Source organism: Schistocerca nitens, chromosome 5, assembly GCF_023898315.1.
Source record: "Schistocerca nitens isolate TAMUIC-IGC-003100 chromosome 5, iqSchNite1.1, whole genome shotgun sequence".
In the NCBI taxonomy this organism is placed as follows: Eukaryota; Metazoa; Arthropoda; class Insecta; order Orthoptera; family Acrididae; genus Schistocerca; species Schistocerca nitens.
In genome coordinates, this window is record NC_064618.1 from 191,272,164 (window position 1) to 191,296,801 (window position 24,638).

Consider the following 24,638-nt stretch of genomic DNA (forward strand, 5'->3'; position numbering starts at 1 on the left):
AAAAGAAGAATTGATTTTTACAATACTACTATTATGTTTCTGAAGAATGGATAACAGGTAATGATTAAATTTCTTTCATTTGCGGCAGCGGTTTGATAATGCAACATTCTTGGTTCTTCAGGCATCCAGATACTGGAAGCTTTTTGCTTTTCGTGTTTTTGTTTGGATTTATTGATCATTGAGAGAGAAATGGATTTAAGAATTAGGTTGTAGAATTTTGTTTAAGGAGAGATTATGCATGTGAATTTCAATTTTTGTAAGTTCAGCTTTTGTAATTCTTGGATTACTGGTTAGTATTTTTAGAGAAAGCTTAAGTGTTCTTGAAATGTCACTAAATGTTATTAAATCAAGAAATTGGAATTGGAATTGATTTCGTTTAAACCAGAGTCTTTGCCAACATCCCCCATGGCCACTAGTTTTCAAATTATTTAAAAACCACTATAAAAAATTATGAACTAAGAATGACAGCTTTTTTTTTACATTATGTTTTGCTTCTGCGTCTCTGCAGCTACCATTTGCCGTCCTGTTACTAGACGGACTGCAGCTAGGAGAGCAGTTTGCGCCCACGTAAGACAAACTGTGACGAGAACAGATTCTTCCTTTAATTAAATTTCACGAGGACGAACTTCGCGTTTTTTTTTTCCTGTTTTTCTTTTTTGTTGTTGTTCCAATTCGTAGTACGATTTTGTGACTACAGTAAGTTTCAGACAGGGCATGATTTTCTTAAGATTCTCGCAGTTATATTTATGTATGCATTCTCGTAGTCGACTTTTTGTTAGTAACATTCAGCCTTATGTTACTTGCAGATTCAGATTCACTTTCAGATCAATTTTCACTCAAAAAAAACAAATAGAAACAGATAACGTTCACCGTGCAATGACCATTATGTGACTCTCTTCGTGATAGCTGCTAGACTGGCGTGATTATATTCCTGTATAAACACAAACAAATAAGCTCCGCTTCCTTGAGAGAAGCATCAATTCAATTCAGTGCAGTCCGACGTAGTGGATTGGCGTATGTGGATACTGAGAAGATCGTTAGGCGTTTTGCAGCTCGTCCATATCAACAACGGTACGGCCCGACAACCAGCTGCAGTCCCTCCAATCAGTGAAAAGATGCAAGAACAGAGACTTAAGATCGAGAGGTATAAATGCGCAGGTAACGTTAGACCGTAAGAAACAGCGTGTGTTAACCCAAAAGGGGGACAAAGAAAGCTTAAGTATGTAACGTTGAACACCAGCTGGTGGTGCTTGTTGGTTCTTCAGTGCCACACCGTTTCCATTGAAATAGCGATGTGTTGGCGGTTGCTTGTCGAAGATGACGATGTGGCACGCTGTTGTCTAGGCGACATTGTTCGTGACTATTGGCGTCCTAAGTTTGTGTAGTGCGCTTTTACCGTGGGGACGTTGTCAAAGATCATGCTGTAGGACACTGTTGCGTAGGCGACGTTGCAGAGTGACTATTGGCGTCCAAAGATGTATGAAGATTACGCTTCGCCCATGGAGATGCTGTCCAGGTTGACGTTACTTCGGCTGAATTGGCGTTTATCTCGAAATTCTCAACGTTTTGCTTAGAGAATACTGTGATACATAAAAGCCTGGGAGAATTAGACGACATTTGCAATAATTATAATAGGCGAGAAAATCGTAGCACAAGGAGAAAAAAAATTCAGATAATTATTTAAATCTATTATAAGAGATAAAAGCTTTTTTCCTCCTGTAACATACAGTATTAGTATTTTGAAAACATAAAAAAGTGTGATGGAGTCAACTGGTAAAAACGAAATGCGTAAAACCTAACGGTTTCAATAAAATGCTATATAAAGAAAAGGGTCATGTTCACTTATCAAGTGACAAAACGAAGCAACAATCCCTGTTTGCAGATGATGCTGTCATTTTCCGTCTTCTAAAGTCATCAGATGATCAAAAGGAGCAGAATTACAATACTAGTCATGTAGGAGTGGCTAGGTAAATATTTGTAGGTAATTTTATAGTCTTATTTCATACGGTTACACTGTCTTCCCGATAAACGTTGGTTTGAAATTAGCCGTTCTAGGTGGCAGTGTTCGAAATATGGTAAATAATTTCTTTTGTGATAGGTGACAATTTTCTTTACTGAAATCATTATGGATTAAACATACGTTTTCATACATTTTCTATTCATTGTTTAAATGCTTTCATTTCGCAACAGAAAAATTTTACTATATTTATGCACCAGTATTTGTAGAGTAACAATTAAAATTTACATTACAATTATATAATCTACTGCTTCATTGCATGTAAATATGCTGTATCCTGCTATAACTATATTCTTCAGTTCTATTAAACTGTACTCCACATTTCCTTTTTTATGTTCTCCTTTATTGAAGCTATAACTATTTAATTAACATTAACATGGTTGATATTTCATATTTCTAATTATTGGGACTGTTTTTAGGATTTTTTACAAAAAGTGGTATTTATATCTTACTCAGTAAGTGTATAACTAACACTGAAATATAATAATGCTTCAACCAACATGGCGTCCTTTTAATATATAGGAATCAAGTATTGGAAGTTACACTGGTACTAGAGGTAGTGCAGCGATAAATGTTGTTGTATATTCGCGATCGAGGCGCCTAGGAAGGTGCAAGACACAACAAGTGCCCGATGTGAGTACGACTCCATGTCCTAAGATGTCTGCTTCTTTCTCTCCAGGTTATTCTCACTTCCACATCTCTTGTGTCACTGGACAAACAACAAACTGTGATGAGACATTCTAGAAATGGAGATCAATACACATGTTATTTCGTGGAATATATTTTCTCAGTTATAATAATTTCACGTAGACAGTTACAAAAACACACACTCTGTATATCGTGTGTATTTTCGTAACTGTCTACATGAAATTATTATAACTGATGTATTCGTGTGTGTGTGTTTCTGTATAGAAGAGGTAAAACAGTGCAATATTTATTTTCTGTTATATTACTGTTTCACCTGTACGGGGTAAAACACACCTCAAAAGGTAATTTGGCATTTTAGGTTTAGAAATGAAAAATTTAGTTACAACATAATTTTAACAAGTTTTCTAGCCAAATGTGTCCCTGAATAACAAGCTGGATTCTGAAATACCATTTTTGGAAAATTAATTAATGTTGGTGGCGTATTTCGCAAAATTACAAATTTTTACAAAAGTGGATTATACAGTTTTAAAAAAAGTTAATTACGTATGAACTTTTATATGAATAACATTTCTTTTGTATCATCGTTACGAAGACATTCCCTCTAAACCTAAAATGACAAATTACCGTTTGGGTTGTGATTTACCCCTTACACGTGAAATGGTGTGTTGTATCCCATAAAAGTGAAATTGAGCACAAACAAAAAAGATGCCTATTGCATTACTTTGACCCCTCGTGACGCCTACCAAGTTTCATCAAGATTATTTACTGAGTAAATAACAATACACGAGAACCAAATGAAACATGCTGTTTAAGCGTTAAACATACTATTTAAGTGAAACAAAAAATAACATTTTTCTTACAATTCCTCTATTTTCATTCTGTGTACTATATAAAATATATCCATTAAGGTGCACAATGTACGTAAAAATATTTCCATCAGTAATATGGATATGAAGTCAGTGCACGAGAGTACATCAAAAATAAATTAGACATTATTCCAGTTTTAAACGTGGATGTTACTCAGCAACCGTGTACTAGTTTCAACATAGAATTACACAGCGAACTTGTTGCAAATTACTGTTTGGTACATTGACCCAGAATTCAACACCTACTAACGGGTCTTCATCAGAACGAAATTTTGATAAAACGTAAAATTACATTGCCAAAAAGTAATGAACCGATTTTAGAGCAGCTATGTTCAGGTCAAAAATAAAATAAAATGTTCCAGCCTTTGAGATGTGTGACTGGCTAGGAACAACATCAGACGTTATTGTAGCAGGCCAAGTGACTTTTATTGAATGCCGGGCTACATACGAGAAGTGACACAGATGTACGACAGTATCTTTAACCAACACCCCAAGTCCCGACAAACAACGATCATAATATTCTATCAATCGTTTTGTTCCTTGGTGACAAAACATACGCTTCTTGGTCACGGAGCTACTCGAGAACTGCATCGTCAATGTCCTCACCGTAGGAAAATCTCTTTTCCGAAATGTTCTTTCAGCTTGGTGGGAAGATGTAAATCACGTGTTCCTTGATCTATAATTCACTTCAGTCACGTGTTGGCATAATTTCACTGCAGCTTTATGTGAAACTGTATTTGGATTATGTAACGCCAGAATATGACAATGAATCAGTGTGCAATTTAGATATTCTACCCATAAGGGTCGCACTGTCCTCCATATTTCAGTTTTTTGTCTTCAGCTATTGCTCCACTTCAATTAAGCACTGTGATGTACATCTTAGCCGCACCGCATCAGAGCTGCGTCTGCAGTAAACTGAGAACACGTACCTTCATCGGACAATGCACCGATCTTATGGCCCAATAAGTTGTAAGTAACATGTTAAATACAGCAATTTATAAATTTATAAAATGTGGCACGATATTAGCAGTGTGTATTGATGCAGGTAAATGGAGAACTCATTGTAGAGTTTGGGTATAGGGAGGAATCAGGGGACGCTTGTTACATTCTGGAAGAAATCTGCAAGATATGCAAGAAAGACAGAACCCCGCAATGGCACTTCTTTATGTACTCAACGGACGAATTGATACTGATACGTGATGGTCTACAAAATTGGAAAAGCATCCACTACCATAAACACTGTCCAGTTACATTATTATGGCCACCTGTCAAAGGCATGAATAGCCACCTTTGCACCGCGGACCACTGCGAGACGTGCTGGAGTCTCCGACAGGGATGAGGATCTATGCCGACTAGAGTGCCGTGGCCAGCTGTGGTAGGTTTCTTGGTTGAGGAATCGTGGCGCGAAGAGCGCGATAGAAATTGTTCCATAGGTACTTGATTGGATTTAAATCCAAGAGTCCGGTGGCGAAGGGAATACTGTAAACTCATCCTCGCGCTATTAGAACCACGCAGGTGTTTCGGGATCTGTGTAACACATCGGACTGTCCTGCTGGTTGATGCGTTGGTGCAGAGGGAAAACAAACTTCATGTAGGGATGGACATGGTTCCCAAGGATAGATGCATGCTTATGTTGATTCAATGTACCTTCCAGAGTAGCGAGATCACTCTTGGAATGTCAAGGAAACATTCCCAAGCCCATAAATGTCCCTCCTTCGCCCTGGAAATTTCTGAAGATTGTTGCAAGGTGTTTCATGTGTCCGATGGAGCGTAAAACGTTATTCATTTGAAGAAGCCAATTGTCACCTCTTATCGGACGTCCAGCTGCGGTACTGAAGTGTAAACCGCAGCCTTAGTCGGCAATGAGTAGCAATCCGCATGGGTGCATGATCGAGGCGTCTGATGCAGAAGCCCATACACAGCATCGTTTGCTGAACGACCTTTGAGGAGACACAGTTGGTAGTTCCTTGGTTTATTAGCGTTATTGAACGTCTGTTCGACTGCACACATCTCCGCAGAAGTCGTTCATACGTGTCATCTCTGGCCCATGGTGCACCACCGTTGTCCCGACGCCAGTTTTGGACAGCGCGGTGGCACTGAAACTGTGTACCAACTTAGCCTTTTTGGAAATGCTTCTAGAGGAGGCTCAAGAAGCCAATGATGATACCCTTTCGGGAGTCAGGTAAATTACTTCGTTTCCTCTGTACGGAAATATGACGCCACAGTTTCCCCCATCCCCTCGATACACTTTATATTATTACACATAAGGATACCGTCCCAGGCGGATATAAAAAATTGGTTCAAGTTCTAAGTTGGCAGCTCGCAGAAGGCGAACCAGCTCTGTTAACGACCAGTAGACAGCCGTCTAGGAGCAAACGCTGAGCGAATTGGGGCAAACATGGAATCTTTCACATCATGGGAGAATTACCGACCATCCAAGTCTACGAGTGAAAAATGATAGCGTCATGGAAGGTGAAGGATACCGTCATGCTAGTGGCAAAGCAGAGCTTCATAAGAAAGTCTAGGAACAACGCAATTTTAACTATTCAGGTGCTAAACCTCTAAAAGGTGAAGTTGTCGAAGTCTTTAGTCACTAGTATAGATAAAAGCGAGGAAAAACCAGGAAACATGATGCCACAACCATCCCGTCACAGAGAGCATGGGAGGTGCCTAAATAAATGCCTCATCCTTCTTAAGATATGTCGTTGCTAGCTGCTCATTGCTATCTGTCCGTATTCTCAGCACTTGTGTCAGTTTCAGCAATCTAGAGTCAGGGGAGACTATGGAGGTCGACCCTTAGCACACCTAGATGTCTTTGTCGTCTATGGAACCACAAGTCTGGCTGGAGGGCTGCTGCTGCTGCCAGCTGCCATCCCACTTCGCTGGCCTCTGTGGACGAGCAGTTCTAGGCGCTTCAGTCTGGAACAGCGTGACAGCGACGGTCGCAGATTCGAATCCTACCTCGAGCAGGGATGTGTGTGATGTCCTTAGGTTAGTTAGGTTTAAATAGTTGTAAGTTCTAGGGAACTGATGACCTCAGAAGTAAAGTCGCATAGTGCTCAGAGCCATTTTAACCATTTGAACCCCACTTCCAACACGACACTGATGGGTCACAGAAGCCGCCATCACCCTGAAGACCTGCCGGAGGCTTGACCTGTGTTACCTGGACGATGTCCGTCAAAGGCTTTCGAGAGTGACGGAGCATTTCTGTTGCTTATCCGAATCCTGAGGCGACAGCCATGCCGCTGGCTCCTGTTTCTTAAACAGGGGCTGAGAGCCGCCCGCTGTGAACCAGTGAATACTTCAGGTGGACCTGGAGCATAACTCCTGAGTGCAAATCTTCGACATCCACGACAGCACTTTGCAGATCGATACACATACGAGTAGCTGGAAGCCACCAGATTCCATGTTCGACGGCCGCCTATGACTAAACAGTTGCCGCTTCACGGTTCTCTCTACTGGCAGTACTGCTAGTTGATCGTAATCCAGCATTCTGCTGGCGAAGAGGCGCAATTCCGAGCACTGGGTTGCGGCCTCGTACTTTGAAAGACAATCCTGTATTTAAACTTGCGTAGCCTTCAGGGTCGGCGTCAGTCGACATAAAAGTTTTCTGGGTATGGTACTGCGTCATAATGTATAAAACTACTGCTGTTGGAGTAAAACCAACATTTCGACCACTGTTGGAGCGGCCATCTTCTGGGTCTCAGATGAAGGCCGCTGCAACCGTGGCCGAAACGTTGGTTTTTCTCCAGCAGTTGTAGTTTGACACATTATGGCACGGTACCATATCCAGAATACCTTCATGTCAATGCTGTATTTCTGCCTAGTAAATGTATTATTGACAACAGAGTTTCCTTAGCGCTCTCGAGCATAATTAGGACCTCACCATAGCATCCCGTCCGGCTCTCTCCAGACGACTGTAGGAATCTGGAACTGGTTCCTAAAACCGGTGTCAGCGACTGATGGTCAGTGGCAGAGTCATATATGTCTGGTGCCATGGTGCCATACCCACACAACTAGAACAAAAGCACCCTACTGTCTATGGTAGCTCCAACGTGAGGTCAATAGCAGCGAGCTGAAGCTCCTGAAACTTACCTTCCTAAATAATCCTGGAATCAAAACATTCTACGCTCACTAGGCGAACTAGTTGTTGTTGTTGTTGTGGTATTCAGTCCTGAGACTGGTTAGATGCAGCTCTCCATGCAACTCTATCCTGTGCAAGCTTCTTCATCTCCAAGTACCTACTGCAGCCTACATCCTTCTGAATCTGCTTAGTGTATTCATCTCTTGGTCTCCCTCTATGATATTTACCCTCCACGCTGCCCTCCAACACTAAATTGGTGATCCCTCGATGTCTCGGAACATGTCCTACCAACCGATCCCTTCTTCTAGTCAAGTTGTGCCACAAGCTCCTCTTCTCCCCAATTCTAATCAATACCTCCTCATTAGTTATGTGATCAACCCATCTAATCTTCAGCATTCTTCTGTAGCACCACATTTCGAAAGCTTCTTTTCTCTTCTTGTCTAAGCTATTTATCGTCCACGTTTCACTTCCATACATTGCAACACTCCATACAAATACTTTCAGAAATGACTTCCTGACATTTAAATCTATACTCGATGTTAACAAATTTTTCTTCTTCAGAAACGCTTTCCTTGCCATTGCCAGTCTACATTATTTTGCTCCCCAAATAGCAAAACTCCTTTACTACTTTAAGTGTCTCATTTCCTAATCTAATTCCCTCAGCATCACCCGATTTAATTCGACTTTATTCCATTATACTCGTTTTGCTTTTGTTGATGTTCATCTCATACCCTCCTTTCAAGACACTGTCCATTCCGTTCAACTGCTCTTCCAAGTTTCTACCAACCCATCGTCTTTTTACCTGTTTGATCCTCTGTTGCCTTCACTATTTCATCCCTCAAAGCCACCCATTCTTCTTCTACTGTATTTCTTTCCCTCATTCCTGTCAATTGTTCCCTTATGCTGTCTCTGAAACTCTGTACAATCTCTGGTTCTTTCAGTTTATCCAGTTCCCATCTCCTTAAATTCCCACCTTTTTGCAGTTTCTTCAGTTTTAATCTACAGTTCATAACCAATAGATTGTGGTCAGAGTCCACACCTGCCCCTGGAAATGTCTTTCAATTTAAAACCTGGTTCCTAAATCTCTGTCTTACCATTATATAATCTATCTGATACCTTTTAGTATCTCCAGAGTTCTTCCATGTATACAACCTTCTTTCATGATTCTTAAACCAAGTATTAGCTATGATTAAGCTATGCTCTGTGCAAAATTCTACCAGGCGGCTTCCTCTTTCATTTCTTAGCCCCAATCCATATTCACCTACTATGTTTCCTTCTCTCCCTTTTCTTACTGACGAATTCCAGTCACCCATGACTATTAAATTTTCGTCTCCCTTCACTACCTGAATAATTTCTTTTATCTCATCATACATTTCATCAATTTCTTTGTCATCTGCAGAGCTGGTTGGCATATAAATTTGTACTACTGTAGTAGGCGTGGGCTTCGTGTCTATCTTGGCCACAATAATGTGTTCACTATGCTGTTTGTAGTAGCTTACCCGTACACCTATTTTTTTATTCATTATTAAACCTACTCCTGCATTACCCCTGTTTGATTTTGTATTTATAACCCTGTGTTCACCTGACCAGAAGTCTTGTTCCTCCTGCCACCGAACTACACTAATTCCCACTATATCTAACTTTAACATATCCATTTCCCTTTTTAAATTTTCTAACCTATCTGCCCGATTAAGGGATCTGACATTCCACGCTCCGATCCGTAGAACGCGAGTTTTCTTTCTCTTGATAACGAGGTCCTCTTCAGTAGTCCCCGCCCGGAGATCCGGGACTATTTTACCTCAGGAATATTTTACCCAAGAGGACGCCATCATAATTTAATCATACAGTAAAGCTGCATGCCCTCGGGAAAAATTACATCTGTAGTTTCCCCTTGCTTTCAGCCGTTCGCAGTACCAGAACAACAAAGCCATTTTGGTTAGTGTTGCAAGGCCAGATCAGTCAATCATCCAGACTGTTGCCCCTGCAACTACTGAAAAGACTGCTGCCCCTCTTCAGGAACCACACGTTTGTCTGGCCTCTCAACAGATACCCCTGCGTTGTGGTTGCACCTACGGTACAGCTATCTGTATCGTTGAGGCACGCAAGCCTCCCCACCAACGGCAAGGTCCATGGTTCATGGGGGGAAGAGGCGAACTAGTAGCAATGCAGAAAGGGAGAATTACAGCCGAACAAATGTTCCAGCACATGCAGGAATACTGCGATAAACCACATTGTAGTAAAACGACTGTAAGCGTGACGTCTCTAGCACTGTAGTGGATCTAATTGGGATTTGTGTAATCTGCTTCTACTTTAAACGAAAGTCAGTGCACCTCTCAAGTTTACTTATGCACCAAATACACGTTAGTTGGTTTGTAAATAAAGCTCAGACACGGTTAAGAAGTTATGTGTATACCAATTGATGAACTTCTAAGAATATTAATAATTATTTTAGTGTGTAATGCACGACTTCTGTGAAGTCCTACGTTGAAGGTAATGTAAATTAGCTGTATGGTAATGGAAGAATAGTTAAAGTTGTATAATGTGTAACAGCTGGTGCAAAATATGTAGGATTAGTTTAGGCCTATTACGGGTACTCCAAACTAAAACTTCAAGATGAATTTTCTGAAGGAAGTAGCTTTATTATGTCCCAAGATAGTATCCAGTTTAATAAGCCACAGCTGCAAAATACTAACACGAATTCTTTACAGACGAATGGAAAAACTAGTAGAAGCCGACCTCGGGGAAGATCAGTTTGGATTCCGTAGAAATACTGGGACACGTGAGGCAATACTGACCTTACGACTTATCTTAGAAGAAAGATTAAGGAAAGGCAAACCTACGTTTCTAGCATTTGTAGACTTAGAGAAAGCTTTTGACAATGTTGACTGGAATACTCTCTTTCAAATTCTAAAGGTGGCGGGGGTAAAATACAGGGAGCGAAAGGCTATTTACAATTTGTACAGAAACCAGATGGCAGTTATAAGAGTCGAGGGACATGAAAGGGAAGCAGTGGTTGGGAAGGGAGTAAGACAGGTTTGTAGCCTCTCCCCGATGTTATTCAATCTGTATATTGAGCAAGCAGTAAAGGAAACAAAAGAAAAATTCGGAGTAGGTATTAAAATCCATGGAGAAGAAGTAAAAACTTTGAGGTTCGCCGATGACATTGTAATTCTGTCAGAGACAGCAAAGGACTTGGAAGAGCAGTTGAATGGAATGGATGTTGTCTTGAAGGGAGGATATAAGATGAACATCAACAAAAGCAAAACGAGGATAATGGAATGTAGTCGAATTAAGTCGGGTGATGTTGAGGGTATTAGATTAGGAAATGAGACACTTAAAGTAGTAAAGGAGTTTTGCTATTTGGGGAGCAAAATAACTGATGATGGTCGAAGTAGAGAGAATATAAAAAGTAGACTGGCAATGGCAAGGAAAGCGTTTCTGAAGAAGAGAAATTTGTTAACATCGAGTATAGATTTAAGTGTCAGGAAGTCTTTTCTGAAAGTATTTGTATGGAGTGTAGCCATGTATGGAAGTGAAACATGGACGATAAATAGTTTGGACAAGAAGAGAATAGAAGCTTTCGAAATGTGGTGCTACAGAAGAATGCTGAAGATTAGATGGGTAGATCACATAACAAATGAGGAGGTACTGAACAGGATTGGGGAGAAGAGGAGTTTGTGGCACAACTTGACCAGAAGAAGGGATCGGTTGGTAGGACATGTTCTGAGGCATCAAGGGATCACCAATTTAGTATTGGAGGGCAGCGTGGAGGGTAAAAATCGTAGGGGGAGACCAAGAGATGCATACACTAAGCAGATTCAGAAGGATGTAGGTTGCAGTAGGTACTGGGAGATGAAGAAGCTTGCACAGGATAGAGTAGCATGGAGAGCTGCATCAAACCAGTCTCAGGACTGAAGACCACAACAACAACAAAGATAGTATCCCCCGCAGGCACTAAAAATTCCTCCAAGTTCTAGCTTGGCTGCTCCCTGAGGCCGAACCGCCTGTATGAAATGACCAGCAGAGAGACACAATCACTCATCATCATGATATCGGCGATTGAGGGCCCTGTAGATTATGAGCCGACCTCTCAATGCTCCTCCATAGATGGCAATGTTGGGTCCAGTTGTCAGGGACTCCTAGCTGGCAAAGGTCTTTCTGCAGCTCACCCTCCTATCGCTTTCTGCGTCTTCCGATTGGGCGGGTACCATCAGGTCTTCCCTTAAGTATCCGAGCAAAGCATTAATTCATCAAGGAAGCTGAGAGATACTAACATACTAGTGATAAAGCAGAGTTACATAAGAAAGGCTAGATACAACGCAACTGTAAGAAAGGCTAGATACAACGCAACTGTAAGTATTCTGGTGCAGAGAGAGCAGACCAGAGCGTCAGAAGGGTGAAGTTGCGAAAGTCTGAAGTCACTGGCAGAGCTGATAGCGAGAGGAAACCGGGAAACATCACGTCATAGCCATCCCCACCGGCGCAGGAGCGAGCAGGAAGCGTCGTCATAAATAACCCCATTCTAAATAAATTCCATTGCTGATTTCTTAGTGGTGATTGCTGATTGCCGAATGCCCAATGCGTAGTCTCAGTACCTGGGCCAGTTGCAGCTATCCAGTGAGAGGCAAGCCTACGAATTCGATCCTTAGAATGCCTAGGTGTTTTCGATCGTCTATGAAGAAACGAGTTAAGCTGGAAGGATGCTGCTGCTGGCAGCTGCACTGCCTACATCCGGGGCGACACTGATGGGGTGCAGAAGTCGCCATCACTGTACACGCCTCCCGGAGGCTTGACTTGCATGACCTGGACGCTGCCCGTTGTCTGCTTTCGAGATTCGTGACGCTGACGGCGATGCTGCTGGCTCCTGTTTCCTAAACGGGGAGCCGCCCTCTATGATCCAGTGAAAACTTCAGTGGGCCTGGAGCGTAACTCCTGAGTGTAAATCTTTAACGTCCACAAGAGCTGTTTGGAAATCTATACGCAGAGCTGGAGGTCGCCAGACCATGACCTCCCCCCCCCCTCCTCCCTCTCTCTCCCCATGATGAAACAGCTGGCACCTTGGCACCTGACGCTCCTGGCGTTTCTGCGAGTCGATCACAAAGTGGTAATCTGCTGCTGACGAAGCGCTAGTGCTGTGGCACAGTTGTGGTACAGCACTATCGAAGGTAACCCTGTATTTCTTCCTAATAAATGCGTTATTGACAATAATGTTTTCTTGGGGCTTTGTAGTGTAATTAGGACCTTACCACTGCATTCGCCCGGCTGTCTCCTGAAGACTGTAGGTGTCTGCGGTTTCTGGGACTCGATCTTGATAGAGGCAGTGGAGATACGTCTGCACAACCACTTAGTAAACAGGTATAGCGGTTTTCAGCTCAGTGCAGCAGGGGATCCCACAATTAACAAAATACGTCAGGAACGCTCCGATCTGAAAGCAAAAGCGTCCGCAGACAGATTGGATAGCCACCGGGTCTCGACGCCGGGCCGTGCCGCCCTCTTCCCTTCCCCCCCCCCCCCCCCCACCGTCGCGGTACCCCCTTCCGCAGGAACGCGATTGGTCGGCCTAGAGTAGCGGACGACGGCCAAGCGGCTATATGGGTATGCAGAACACAGCATCCCGACACTTGACCAGAAGATGATATGTACGAAACTCATCGAAACGTTGCGACAAGACAACGCCACCACTCGGCTGATAACCCCGGAAGAATTCAGTGGACCATTATAATATACCATCCACTGCTAGTTATGCCACCAGCCGTCTGTGAGTGGCATGTTGACATCGAACATAGGCGGAAGTCACATTAATGTGACTGCACTGTGTAGTTCTTAACACTACAACTGAATCTTAGAAAGTGATTATTATATAGAAGGGAAAATGTGTGGTGCATAATTACAGATTGTGCATCTGGGAACCAGCTTAAGAAACTATGCTTTGTCAAGACGAACGTACTGGGAGCGATATCAGGAGACAGATGTTAGATTTCATTCAGAATCAAATTTGGGTCTGTTATAAGCTCATCACATTTCTTTTTATTTGTAGATTATGTTTTCCGATTTAACTATCGTAATTTTTCAACTCTTATTGTAGATAGCAGTAGCAATTTTTTGGTTTTCTCCATTTTCTGTTAGCAAACAGACATCACAAATATTTGGGTGGATTGAAACAGTCGTTGTTTCATGGTGGACGTAAATAAGAATGGCTGTCTTCCCTTCCTTGCTGTACTTGTCGAGAGGAAGGTGGGTGGTACGTTGGCACGCGCAGTTTATAGGAAGCCTACTCACACTGACTTGTATCTGCAGGGCGATAGCTGTCAGCATCCAGCTCAACATGGAGGAGTGCTTCCTACCTTGGTTCACAGAGCCCATGTCATCTCATACCGTGAGATTTTGTCAGCTAAGTTAGCCCGCCTCGAAGTCACCTTTAGTCAGACAGATCGTACGTGCGTTGTGCTATGAACCAAGTGTTTACCAGGTGAGTGATGATACGTAATACCGAGGTGATGCCAAAAACTACGATTTTTTGCCTTTGCAAAGGGAGCATTTCGAACAGGATCGGTCGTGTTTTGCGAAAGTATGATGTGAAATGGCTTTTTCCACCAACATCTATGATCAGGGATCATTTAGGTTACATAAAGAATGGTCTTGATTTACGTAAGCTGGGTTTCTACCCGATTCCTTGCAGTTGCGGCATGCCATATATGGGTCAGAATATCAGGATTGTGGAGGACAGGTGTAATGAGCATAAGCGGCACACACGCTTGCGTACAGCCGAGTAAATCTGCCATTCTACAAAATTGTCTTGGTAACGGTCATCCTACGCAATATAACAACGCGGCGATTTCGGCGTGCACTTCCAGCTGTTGGGTTGTGTTATTGAAGAAGTTGTAAGAATTGAATTAGCAAGTAAACTTATAAATAGAGATGATGTTTTTTGTTTAAATTAAGCATGGAATCCAATTCTGCTCTCCCCCTTTCCAAAAAACAGAGGGACAGATTTTATGCTACCTCAACCGTTGATTATTAATTTCACTCTCTATAACTTCTAACGTCAGTCATCTTCGGTTGGTAATGGGGGCTATTTTGCCCTGAAAATGGTAGAATGGTAGAATGTGCTCCTGTTGATATATCGGTGGTTGTCGACGCTGTAACCTGGTTGCATTCCCGCCAGTTATTTGAAAATTGTTTACACTGGGAGAAACTCAGGTCTCACATTCCAGTTTAGTCCCCCCTATTGGGTCTCAGTCAGCCAAGGGGGAGGTGACCATGGGAAAAAAATAGAATAACCAACGAAATAGTAAAGTTCTACGACTCGGGGAGTGTAGTTTCAGAAGTTTTCATGTGGTAGGAAAGTTAGGAAATTTGAAGTGGAAATGCTAAGGCTGACGCTATAAATGGTGGGGCTAGTGAAGTGAAATGGAAGGAAGATAAGGATTTCTGTTAAGACGAATAAAGGTGAATGTAGGAGGGTAGGGGACAGAGTGAGTTACTGTGAACAGTTAAGAGATAGGTTTGTTCTCACCAGATTCGACAGCATTCTAACACTGACAGCAATAGTTCAGATATATATACCGACGTCTCAAGAGATGATACAGAGATGCAAGATATTTGTGAAGATAACAAACAGGTAATTAACTACGCTAAGGGAGATGAAAGTCTAATAATTATGGAGGATTGTAATTCTATTCTAGAGGAATGAGTAGAAGGGAGAAAATGGGTCTGATAGTACCAATGAGAGGGGAGAAATACTAATGGAGTTCCGCAATAATTTTCAGCTGTTAACGGTGCAAAATTTGTTTATAAATCACAGCGGGAGGAGGTATACCTGGAAAGGCCGTAAGATGAGGAAAAACTCCATCTAAATTCCATCATGATCGGACGTAGATTCGGGAATCCGACATTGGACTGCAGATGTAGACTCAGATCAGAATTTAGCAATGACGAAGGGTTGACTGAGGTTTGCGAGAATCGTCGCAGGAGAATCAGAGTGAAACTAAGTGGAACTGTGGCTGACGCTATAAATGGTGAGACTCAGAGGGACATAGACACGGGTTCACCGCTAGATGCCGTGTTTCTTGACTTCCGCAAGGCGTTCGATACAGTTCCCCACAGTCGTTTAATGAACAAAGTAAGAGCATTCGGACTATCAGACCAATTGTGTGATTGGATTGAGGAGTTCCTAGATAACAGAACGCAGCATGTCATTCTCAATGGAGAGAAGTCTTCCGAAGTAAGAATGATTTCAGGTGTGCCACAGGGGAGTGTCATGGGACCGTTGCTTTTCACAATATACATAAATGACCTGGTGGATGACATCGGAAGTTCACTGAGGCTTTCTGCAGATGATGCTGTGGTGTATCGAGAGGTTGTAACAATGGAAAATTGTACCGAAATGCAGGAGGATCTGCAGCGAATTGAAGCATGGTGCAGGGAATGGCAACTGAATCTCAATGTAGACAAGTGTAATGTGCTGCGAACACATAGAAAGATAGATCCCTTATCATTTAGCTACAAAAAAGCAGGTCAGCAACTGGAAGCAGTTAATTCCATAAATTATCTGGGAGTACGCATTAGGAGTGATTTAAAATGGAATGATCATATAAAGTTGATCGTCGGTAAAGCACATGCCAGACAGATTCATTGGAAGAATCCTAAGGAAATGCAATCCGAAAACAAAGGAAGTGGGTTACAATACGCTTGTTCGCCCACTGCTTGAATACTGCTCAGCGGTGTGGGATCCGTACCAGATAGGGTTGATAGAAGAGATAGAGAAGATCCAACGGAGAGCAGCGCGCTTCGTTACAGGATCATTTAGTAATCGCGAAAGCGTTACGGAGATGATAGATAAACTCCAGTGGAAGACTCTGCAGGAGAGACTCTGAGTAGCTCCGTACGGGCTTTTGTTAAAGTTTGGAGAACATACCTTCACCGAAGTCCAGCAGTATATTGCTCCCTCCTAGGTATATCTCGCGAAGAGACTATGAGGATAAAATCAGAGAGATTAGAGCCACACAGAAGCGTACAGACAATCCTTCTTTCCACGAACAATACGAGACTGGAATAGAAGGGAGAACCGATAGAGGTACTCAGGGTAACCTCCGCCACACACCGTCAGGTGGCTTGCGGAGTATGGATGTAGATGTAGATGTACATGTAGAATCGCCCGGGGAATTATGAGACACGTTTGGCGCTCGCTACAGATGTCGATACTATGCTAAAATGTAGTATGCAGTTCATTAGAAGAAGAGTGAACATCTCCAAAAAGAACAGCCACAGATGTTGGACGGACCATCGCAGGTGGAAGAAAAGTAACTGCGATTTACAGCATTGTACGGTAGTGAATCAGGGACTTTGAGAAAACCGGAACAGAAGAGAATCGAAGCGTCTGAGTTTTGGTGCTATAGCAGAACGTCGAAAAATTAGGTTTACTGGTAAGGTAAGGAATGTGGAGCTTCTCCGCACAACTGGCGAAGTAGGGAACATATTGGAAACAATGACAATAAGAAGAGATACTATGACAGGAGTTTTGTTAAGACATCAGAGAATAACTTCCATGATAGTAGACAGCTCAAGAAGAAAAGAAGGGAGATCGGTAAACTCATCCTGCTGCTCACGGAACCACGTACGTACAGTGCGAGCTGTGTGACACGTTGCGTTATCCTACTGGTAGATGACATCGTGTCGAGGAGAAAAAAGTGCGGGTTGGCGTTGAAATGCTCCCCAACGATAGATGTATACTTGATATATTGTGCCTTCCAGGATAACGAGCTCATCCATGGAAAGCCACTCAAACATTCCCCAGACCGTACTGCTTCCTCCTCCGACCTAGACGCTTCCAAAGATTGTTGCATGGCCGCACAGGCCAAAGGAAATCAGTCCGACACAGCATAAAAAACGCAGTTGATATTCGTTTGACCCATGGCAGTGCCATCTAGAGGGCCAACCATAGCGCCGTCTGGTTTCCCCCTTCAAGCTAGACCAATTTCGTTCTTTGTAGATTTTTCGTTTGACGCTTATTTCGTGAGATATTTGGCCCGGTCACGATCAATGAACCTATCCTGCACCACATCAGCCTCGGCTCCTGTTTTCGATAGCGCCTTTTTCCCATGAACGGGGTACTTTAACTACAGTGCATGGTATCAGCTTGCAGACTTAGCCTTTCAGAAATATTTGCAACCTTCGCCTGAAAGCCAATGATAATGCCCTTTGGGCGTCAGATAAATCGCTTTGTTTTCGCATTATGGCAGCTACTGCACTCTTTACCGACTCCCCTCTGACATGTTTTATATACCCTCGACTGCTGGTGCTGCCACCTGTCGTCTGTGAGTGGCGATTAGAAGTTGAAGTCGAACATAGACGGTGGTCACATTAATGCGACTCGACAGTACATTTATGTGGTTTGTCTTCCTGCCTCAACCTGCATTGACGTGACAGAAACTTACTCTAGGGTATTTGCCTACCGTAATATTTTCTTACAAACTAGCAAAAGAGCATGTTATTAGTTCACCTCCATACAAAAACAACCGTAAGGAAGTGTGTTAAATTTCTTCATTATTTGGCGCGGTGTAAATAAGAATTGCGATGGTGTTGCATCATCATCAACACGGCAACAAGAAATCTTTGGGTTATGGTAGCCGGTTGCGTTCACTCGGTGAAGTGATATTTCTGCAGTCAAATACAAACGAGTAAACTGCTGGACGTTCGATACCAACGCCAAAAAACTATATCGTACGTAGGGGCCTTAGCATTTAGAGCTTAGAGCACGAATCTGGACGTTTCGGTCACTCACCGGGACTCTAAAGATGTTCATCCTGGTCCATCCGCTGCGACCCCTGGGGCTGACAGCTGCGATGCGCATCGTGATGTCTTGGTTAGGTTCGATGTCGTCCACTAGGAAGACTGGCGACTTCTGCGTCTTATTGAACATTAAGTTGCCTGTTTTGACATCGAAGACTTCTAGCTGGTAGCTCTGGCGGAATCGAAGGTCGGTTGAGTTAGAGCACTGTACCACGAAAGAGTCAGCCGTCTCGTTCAAAACGGAGCAGTTGGATGGAGCGTCTGGCAATCCTGTGAGAAAAAAAGTGATTTAACACAATATCAACGGCGCTATTTGCTCCAGATTACATCAGATAAAACAAAAAACCTGTAACCTCCCCACAAAATTAAATAAGTAATAGAAATAATATCCTCATTTAGTGTAACCTCAAAACAGAAAAATTGCTAAACCTCTAAATAGTAAAAAATATAATTATGTCGATCACATTCAGTGTAACGTCCCAACAAAAAAATAAATTCAATAACCTGGTAATAATGCAATGTAACTAACCTCTCAATTAAATTGTCGCTCACTTATAACTTTTCAATAATTGACTGCGAATTTAACCTGGTAAATTTTGGACGTCAGCAGTGCTGCGTCATGGCTCTGAAAGATCATTCTGAATAAAAAGGAAAAATTCTTACCTCAATGAAGTCGCCGGATAACGCATATATATATATATATATATATATATATCTGCTCTTATAATAAATTTTTCTGGTACAGCCCTGTGCAATGCTGGCCGATAAATTTGTCATTTATGAAAGGAAACAACTGATTTTTCTTTTGCAATAATCGGTATGAACATGGATTGGAGAAATTAGTAAATTCTTTAAATTGAAATGAATGGTTGTTAAAAGTTACTTTTTATGAGAAAGATTATTGTTAGGACATTTTTAAAACATTTCCATGGGACTTGAGATAACAATACTACATATGCGCGAGGCTGCTTTTTACCTTATACAATAATGCTCAGGCTCCGGCATCGCTGCACCACGACTGGCCCAGCCAACACGATACACCAGACCAGACCGCTCGCTAGCAACAACTTACTGCTACAGCTACACAGTTCCTACTGCAGTCAACACTGCTCTCTGGTCTGAGATTCTCTTAAACCTTGCATATCGCAGGCAGCGCGTGAGCAATACATCGAAATTACATCTGCTCGGACCTCTTACATAACCCTCCACTGGGGGGGGGGGGGGGGGGGGGGCAAAAATTTGGCAACGATGGTGAGTCAATTGGACTTGCCATGAGCAACAAAGTCTTCTAAAATCTATTTACACTCCTGGAAATTGAAATAAGAACACCGTGAATTCATTGTCCCAGGAAGGGGAAACTTTATTGACACATTCCTGGGGTCAGATACATCACATGATCACACTGACAGAACCACAGGCACATAGACACAGGCAACAGAGCATGCACAATGTCGGCACTAGTACAGTGTATATCCACCTTTCGCAGCAATGCAGGCTGCTATTCTCCCATGGAGACGATCGTAGAGATGCTGGATGTAGTCCTGTGGAACGGCTTGCCATGCCATTTCCACCTGGCGCCTCAGTTGGACCAGCGTTCGTGCTGGACGTGCAGACCGCGTGAGACGACGCTTCATCCAGTCCCAAACATACTCAATGGGGGACAGATCCGGAGATCTTGCTGGCCAGGGTAGTTGCATAACACCTTCTAGAGCACGTTGGGTGGCACGGGATACATGCGGACGTGCATTGTCCTGTTGGAACAGCAAGTTCCCTTGCCGGTCTAGGAATGGTAGAACGATGGGTTCGATGACGGTTTGGATGTACCGTGCACTATTCAGTGTCCCCTCGACGATCACCAGTGGTGTACGGCCAGTGTAGGAGATCGCTTCCCACACCATGATGCCGGGTGTTGGCCCTGTGTGCCTCGGTCGTATGCAGTCCTGATTGTGGCGCTCACCTGCACGGCGCCAAACACGCATACGACCATAATTGGCACCAAGGCAGAAGCGACTCTCATCGCTGAAGACGACACGTCTCCATTCGTCCCTCCATTCAAGCCTATCGCGACACCACTGGAGGCGGGGTGCACGATGTTGGGGCGTGAGCGGAAGACGGCCTAACGGTGTGCGGGACCGTAGCCCAGCTTCATGGAGACGGTTGCGAATGGTCCTCGCCGATACCCCAGGAGCAACAGTGTCCCTAATTTGCTGGGAAGTGGTGGTGCGGTCCCCTACGGCACTGCGTAGGATCCTACGGTCTTGGCGTGCATCCGTGCGTCGCTGCGGTCCGGTCCCAGGTCGACGGGCACGTGCACCTTCCGCCGACCACTGGCGACAACATCGATGTACTGTGGAGACCTCACGCCCCACGTGTTGAGCAATTCGGCGGTACGTCCACCCGGCCTCCCGCATGCCCACTATACGCCCTCGCTCAAAGTCCGTCAACTGCTATACGGTTCACGTCCACGCTGTCGCGGTATGCTACCAGTGTTAAAGACTGCGATGGAGCTCCGTATGCCACGGCAAACTGGCTGACACTGACGGCGGCGGTGCACAAATGCTGCGCAGCTAGCGCCATTCGACGGCCAACACCGCGGTTCCTGGTGTGTCCGCTGTGCCGTGCGTGTGATCATTGCTTGTACAGCCCTCTCGCAGTGTCCGGAGCAAGTATGGTGGGTCTGACACACCGGTGTCAATGTGTTCTTTTTTCCATTTCCAGGAGTGTAGTTACTAAGTCTACAGTCATAGAGTATAAACATATATATAAGTGCAGAACATGAATGAAATACAGTGCACATGCACTCAGTACAGAACATATCAAGAAATGACGAAAAGTACACGCAATGAGTACAAAAGATATTAACAAATGACAAAGTGCACACGCACTGTATAAGTCTTTAGCATTTTTACATAACATATCACGAAGTGAAATAAAGTGCACACACACTGAATACAAAATATATTAACAAATGACATAAGTGCTCACGCACTGTATAAGTCTTTAGTATTTTTAGGACAACTGATCTTATTAACAATTGAAATAAAGTGCACACGCACTGTAAAAGTCTTTAGCATATTTACAACATATCATGGAGTGAAATAAAGTGTACACGCACTGTAGAAGTCTTTAGCATATTTAGGACGACTGATCGTATTAACAAATGAAATAAAGTGCACACGTACTGTAAAAATCTTTCGCATTTTACAAGAACTAGGAAAGGAATTGGAAGGATTTCATCATGGTTGTAGCACAGTAGGTTGCAAGTAGTTGCACCGAAAGGCCATATCTTTGTACAGAAGCACAACACCAAGTGAGACAATCTGAAGTTCTCTTCCCTGAAGTATTTATCAGTGTAGCCAAGACACTGAAATGTATTAATATTCAATGTTATCATTTTGGTAGTACATTAGGTATACCAAACAGTAGGACCATAATGACATCTCCATCGTTCAAGGTGGTGGAAAGCTTGATATGTCAACACCTCATTCTTGTAGACTCCATACTCTTTCACCAGCGTAGAATTAGTGCAAAAACCAAATATAGTGCTCCATGATATGAGGATAGACAGGAGAAACGGATATTGCAGTAATTTCGGGTAATTAGGTCTGAAGGTGAAGGACATTAAGTCTTATGCTAGTCATCATTGAGAATTACACTAGTCTATCAACCGATTTGAGTAATTATTGGCACTTATTGCCTAGTTACTAAACATTTCTGTACTATGTATGGAGCATTACAGAACATTATTCATAAGTCATCTGATTACAGCAAATATTGGCGCTCATTGGCCAGTTACAAACCATTTTTATGCATTATTCAGAAGTCATCATTGAAAATGAGTTAATTATTGGCATAGCATTTATACATAATTCATCTAATTATAGTAATCATTGGCATTGATTGGCCAGTTACTAAACATGTAGCAAGTATTGAATATTACAAAACACTATTCATAACTCATCTGATTGCAGTAATTATTGGCACTCATTGGCCAGTTACAAAGTATTCATATAGTTTTACAAAACATTATTCAGTATTATTCAGAAGTCATTGTTCAAAACAAGAGTTAATTATTGGAATAGCATTTATACATAATACATCTAATTATAGTAATCATTGGCATTGACTGGCCAGTTACTAAACATGTAGCAAGTATTGAATATTACAAAACACTATTCATAACTCATCTGATTGCGGTAATTATTGGCACGCATTGGCCAGTTACAAACCATTGCTATGCATTATTCAGAAGTCATCATTCAAAGCAAGAGTTAATTAATGTCATAGCATTTATAGAGTATAACAAAAATATTATTTATAGAAATTATTGGTATAGAATTTATGCATTATTACAAAACATCATTCAGTATTACTCAGAACTCATCATTCAAGTGACATAGGACATATTTAAAATGTAACACACTGTAACTATTACTCAAGGTCTGCGGTATAATAATACATAGATATAATGGATTCAATACATCTGAGAAATTTGCATTATATTTAGAACTAGAAATATATCTTAAACTGGTAGCATTATTTGGTTGTATACTGGTAATAGTTGGGACTGGTAATAAAATTTTTTGTTTTTCGTTTTGCTAGCAACGCATTGCGTTGGGATCGATAATTAATTGCTGGGGCATGAATATATTTGCTTTGGACTTATTGCTGGAAATAAGGATTAGTAACGTTATTCGTCATGAGTCAGCTGTAGCAAGGTTATGAAACAAGTAGAGTATATGTGATCACATTCATGAATGATACACACAAATGGGTAAAAAAAATGCAACTACTAGAACAGGTTTAATGACTAACTGCTTATAGTACATTAATTTCATGAATAGCTTCTCCTGGAAAAAGTACAAAATGGATTGTTGAGCTGAAAGAAGAAACGCATATTATGATAAAAAGTAGTGAACTTCGAATTAACAGGTAATGAAACGTGTACTCAATATGTATGTACTGTAGCTGTCTTTCCCAGAACATTCAATCATTATAATATGTGACATAAGACATACTGTCAAAAGGAACTGCAACCCATACTTAAATAACTACATAGCATCTCTTAACTAATAGTAAATATATAAACGTCACCATTATTCTCATTTGCAAACAAAAACTTCATTATTCATATTATCATAACTTCATCATTATCATCACCTGCAAAGAAAAACTACATTATTCATATTACCATATTCTTCATACAACTATTCATCATCATTTATTATCATCTGCTAAAAATAGACTCTTCATTATTCATATTAATATTACCATTTACTTCATACAACTATTCATTATCATTCATTACGTTTTATACTATAGAGTTTCTTACATCTAGCATATATCACCACTAAAATTAACATTTGTAGTTCTGTCTGACAGCCTGCATCAATTGCCTCGTATTCTGAAAGAAATATAATTAGTCAAGACTGCTGTCATACGATGTGCATAGTATATTCTGGTTAATGCTTGTTAATTCTGATCCATTTACTCTTCATGACAAGATATTGCATTTTCTTTCCTTCATTCTGATGGTAAAATTTCCATTTCATAGTAAACCACTGTGGTTGTTTAATTTATCTCTTTTACACGTCATCGCTTTCTGAAAATGATGAATAAGGATTAATATCTTGCATTTAAATCATACACCCATTAGATAAAAACTTGTTTCTAGTGATACGACTAAGCATACAGCATAGCATGACAGAAAACGTATTACATCAAAAACAGACAGTTTTCAAGTGCAAAAAATGTATACACAGTATCATAATGTAGTAACAAAAAATGTAAAATAGGTCAAGATGATGAGATATCATAAGGCAAAATGTCAAAGTCAACTGGTGTTTGTTACATCTTAAACATCTCATAGTGCATACAGACATAAATTCTACTTTCGATAGGAAAACAATCGTACATACACCAAAACTGAAAAATGTGCACGGTCTGATGTCTAACTACAAGAAAAGCGACCTGCAAACCTTACCTTGCCAGGCACTTGCCAAGAAAAAAATCAGTAAGTAGTCACATAAATATAATTGCATAAGTAGTCATATAAATATCAGGAAATGACATTACAGTGTGACAAATCATAAAGTATGCTCATTCAATAAAAGATTTAATATTTGAGACATGGTGATTGCCTTTGCTTTTTTTGGTTCTCAAAGTTTCGACGTGTACTACATTGGGGTGAGGAATGCTGCGAATTCGATATGGACCTGCGTATAGAAGCTCA

The 24,638-nt window shown here is 41.8% G+C and overlaps 1 protein-coding gene across 2 annotated transcripts in view; it reads right to left on the reverse strand.

The window, feature by feature from the left end:
- Positions 1-2,142: 2,142 nt before the first annotated feature.
- Positions 2,143-24,638, reverse strand: part of LOC126259461 (B-cell receptor CD22-like) — a 158,845-nt gene continuing 136,349 nt past the window's right edge. Inside the window, exons 8-9 of one of the 2 annotated variants that reach the window (XM_049956288.1) lie at positions 18,399-18,676; positions 2,143-2,726 (exon numbers count right to left, since the gene is read on the reverse strand). In XM_049956288.1, coding sequence (XP_049812245.1) covers positions 2,724-2,726; positions 18,399-18,676 — 281 coding nt within the window. In that variant the 3' untranslated portion in view covers positions 2,143-2,723. The remainder of the gene's footprint in view (positions 2,727-18,398; positions 18,677-24,638) is intronic. The other variant, XM_049956287.1, reaches the window with a different exon arrangement.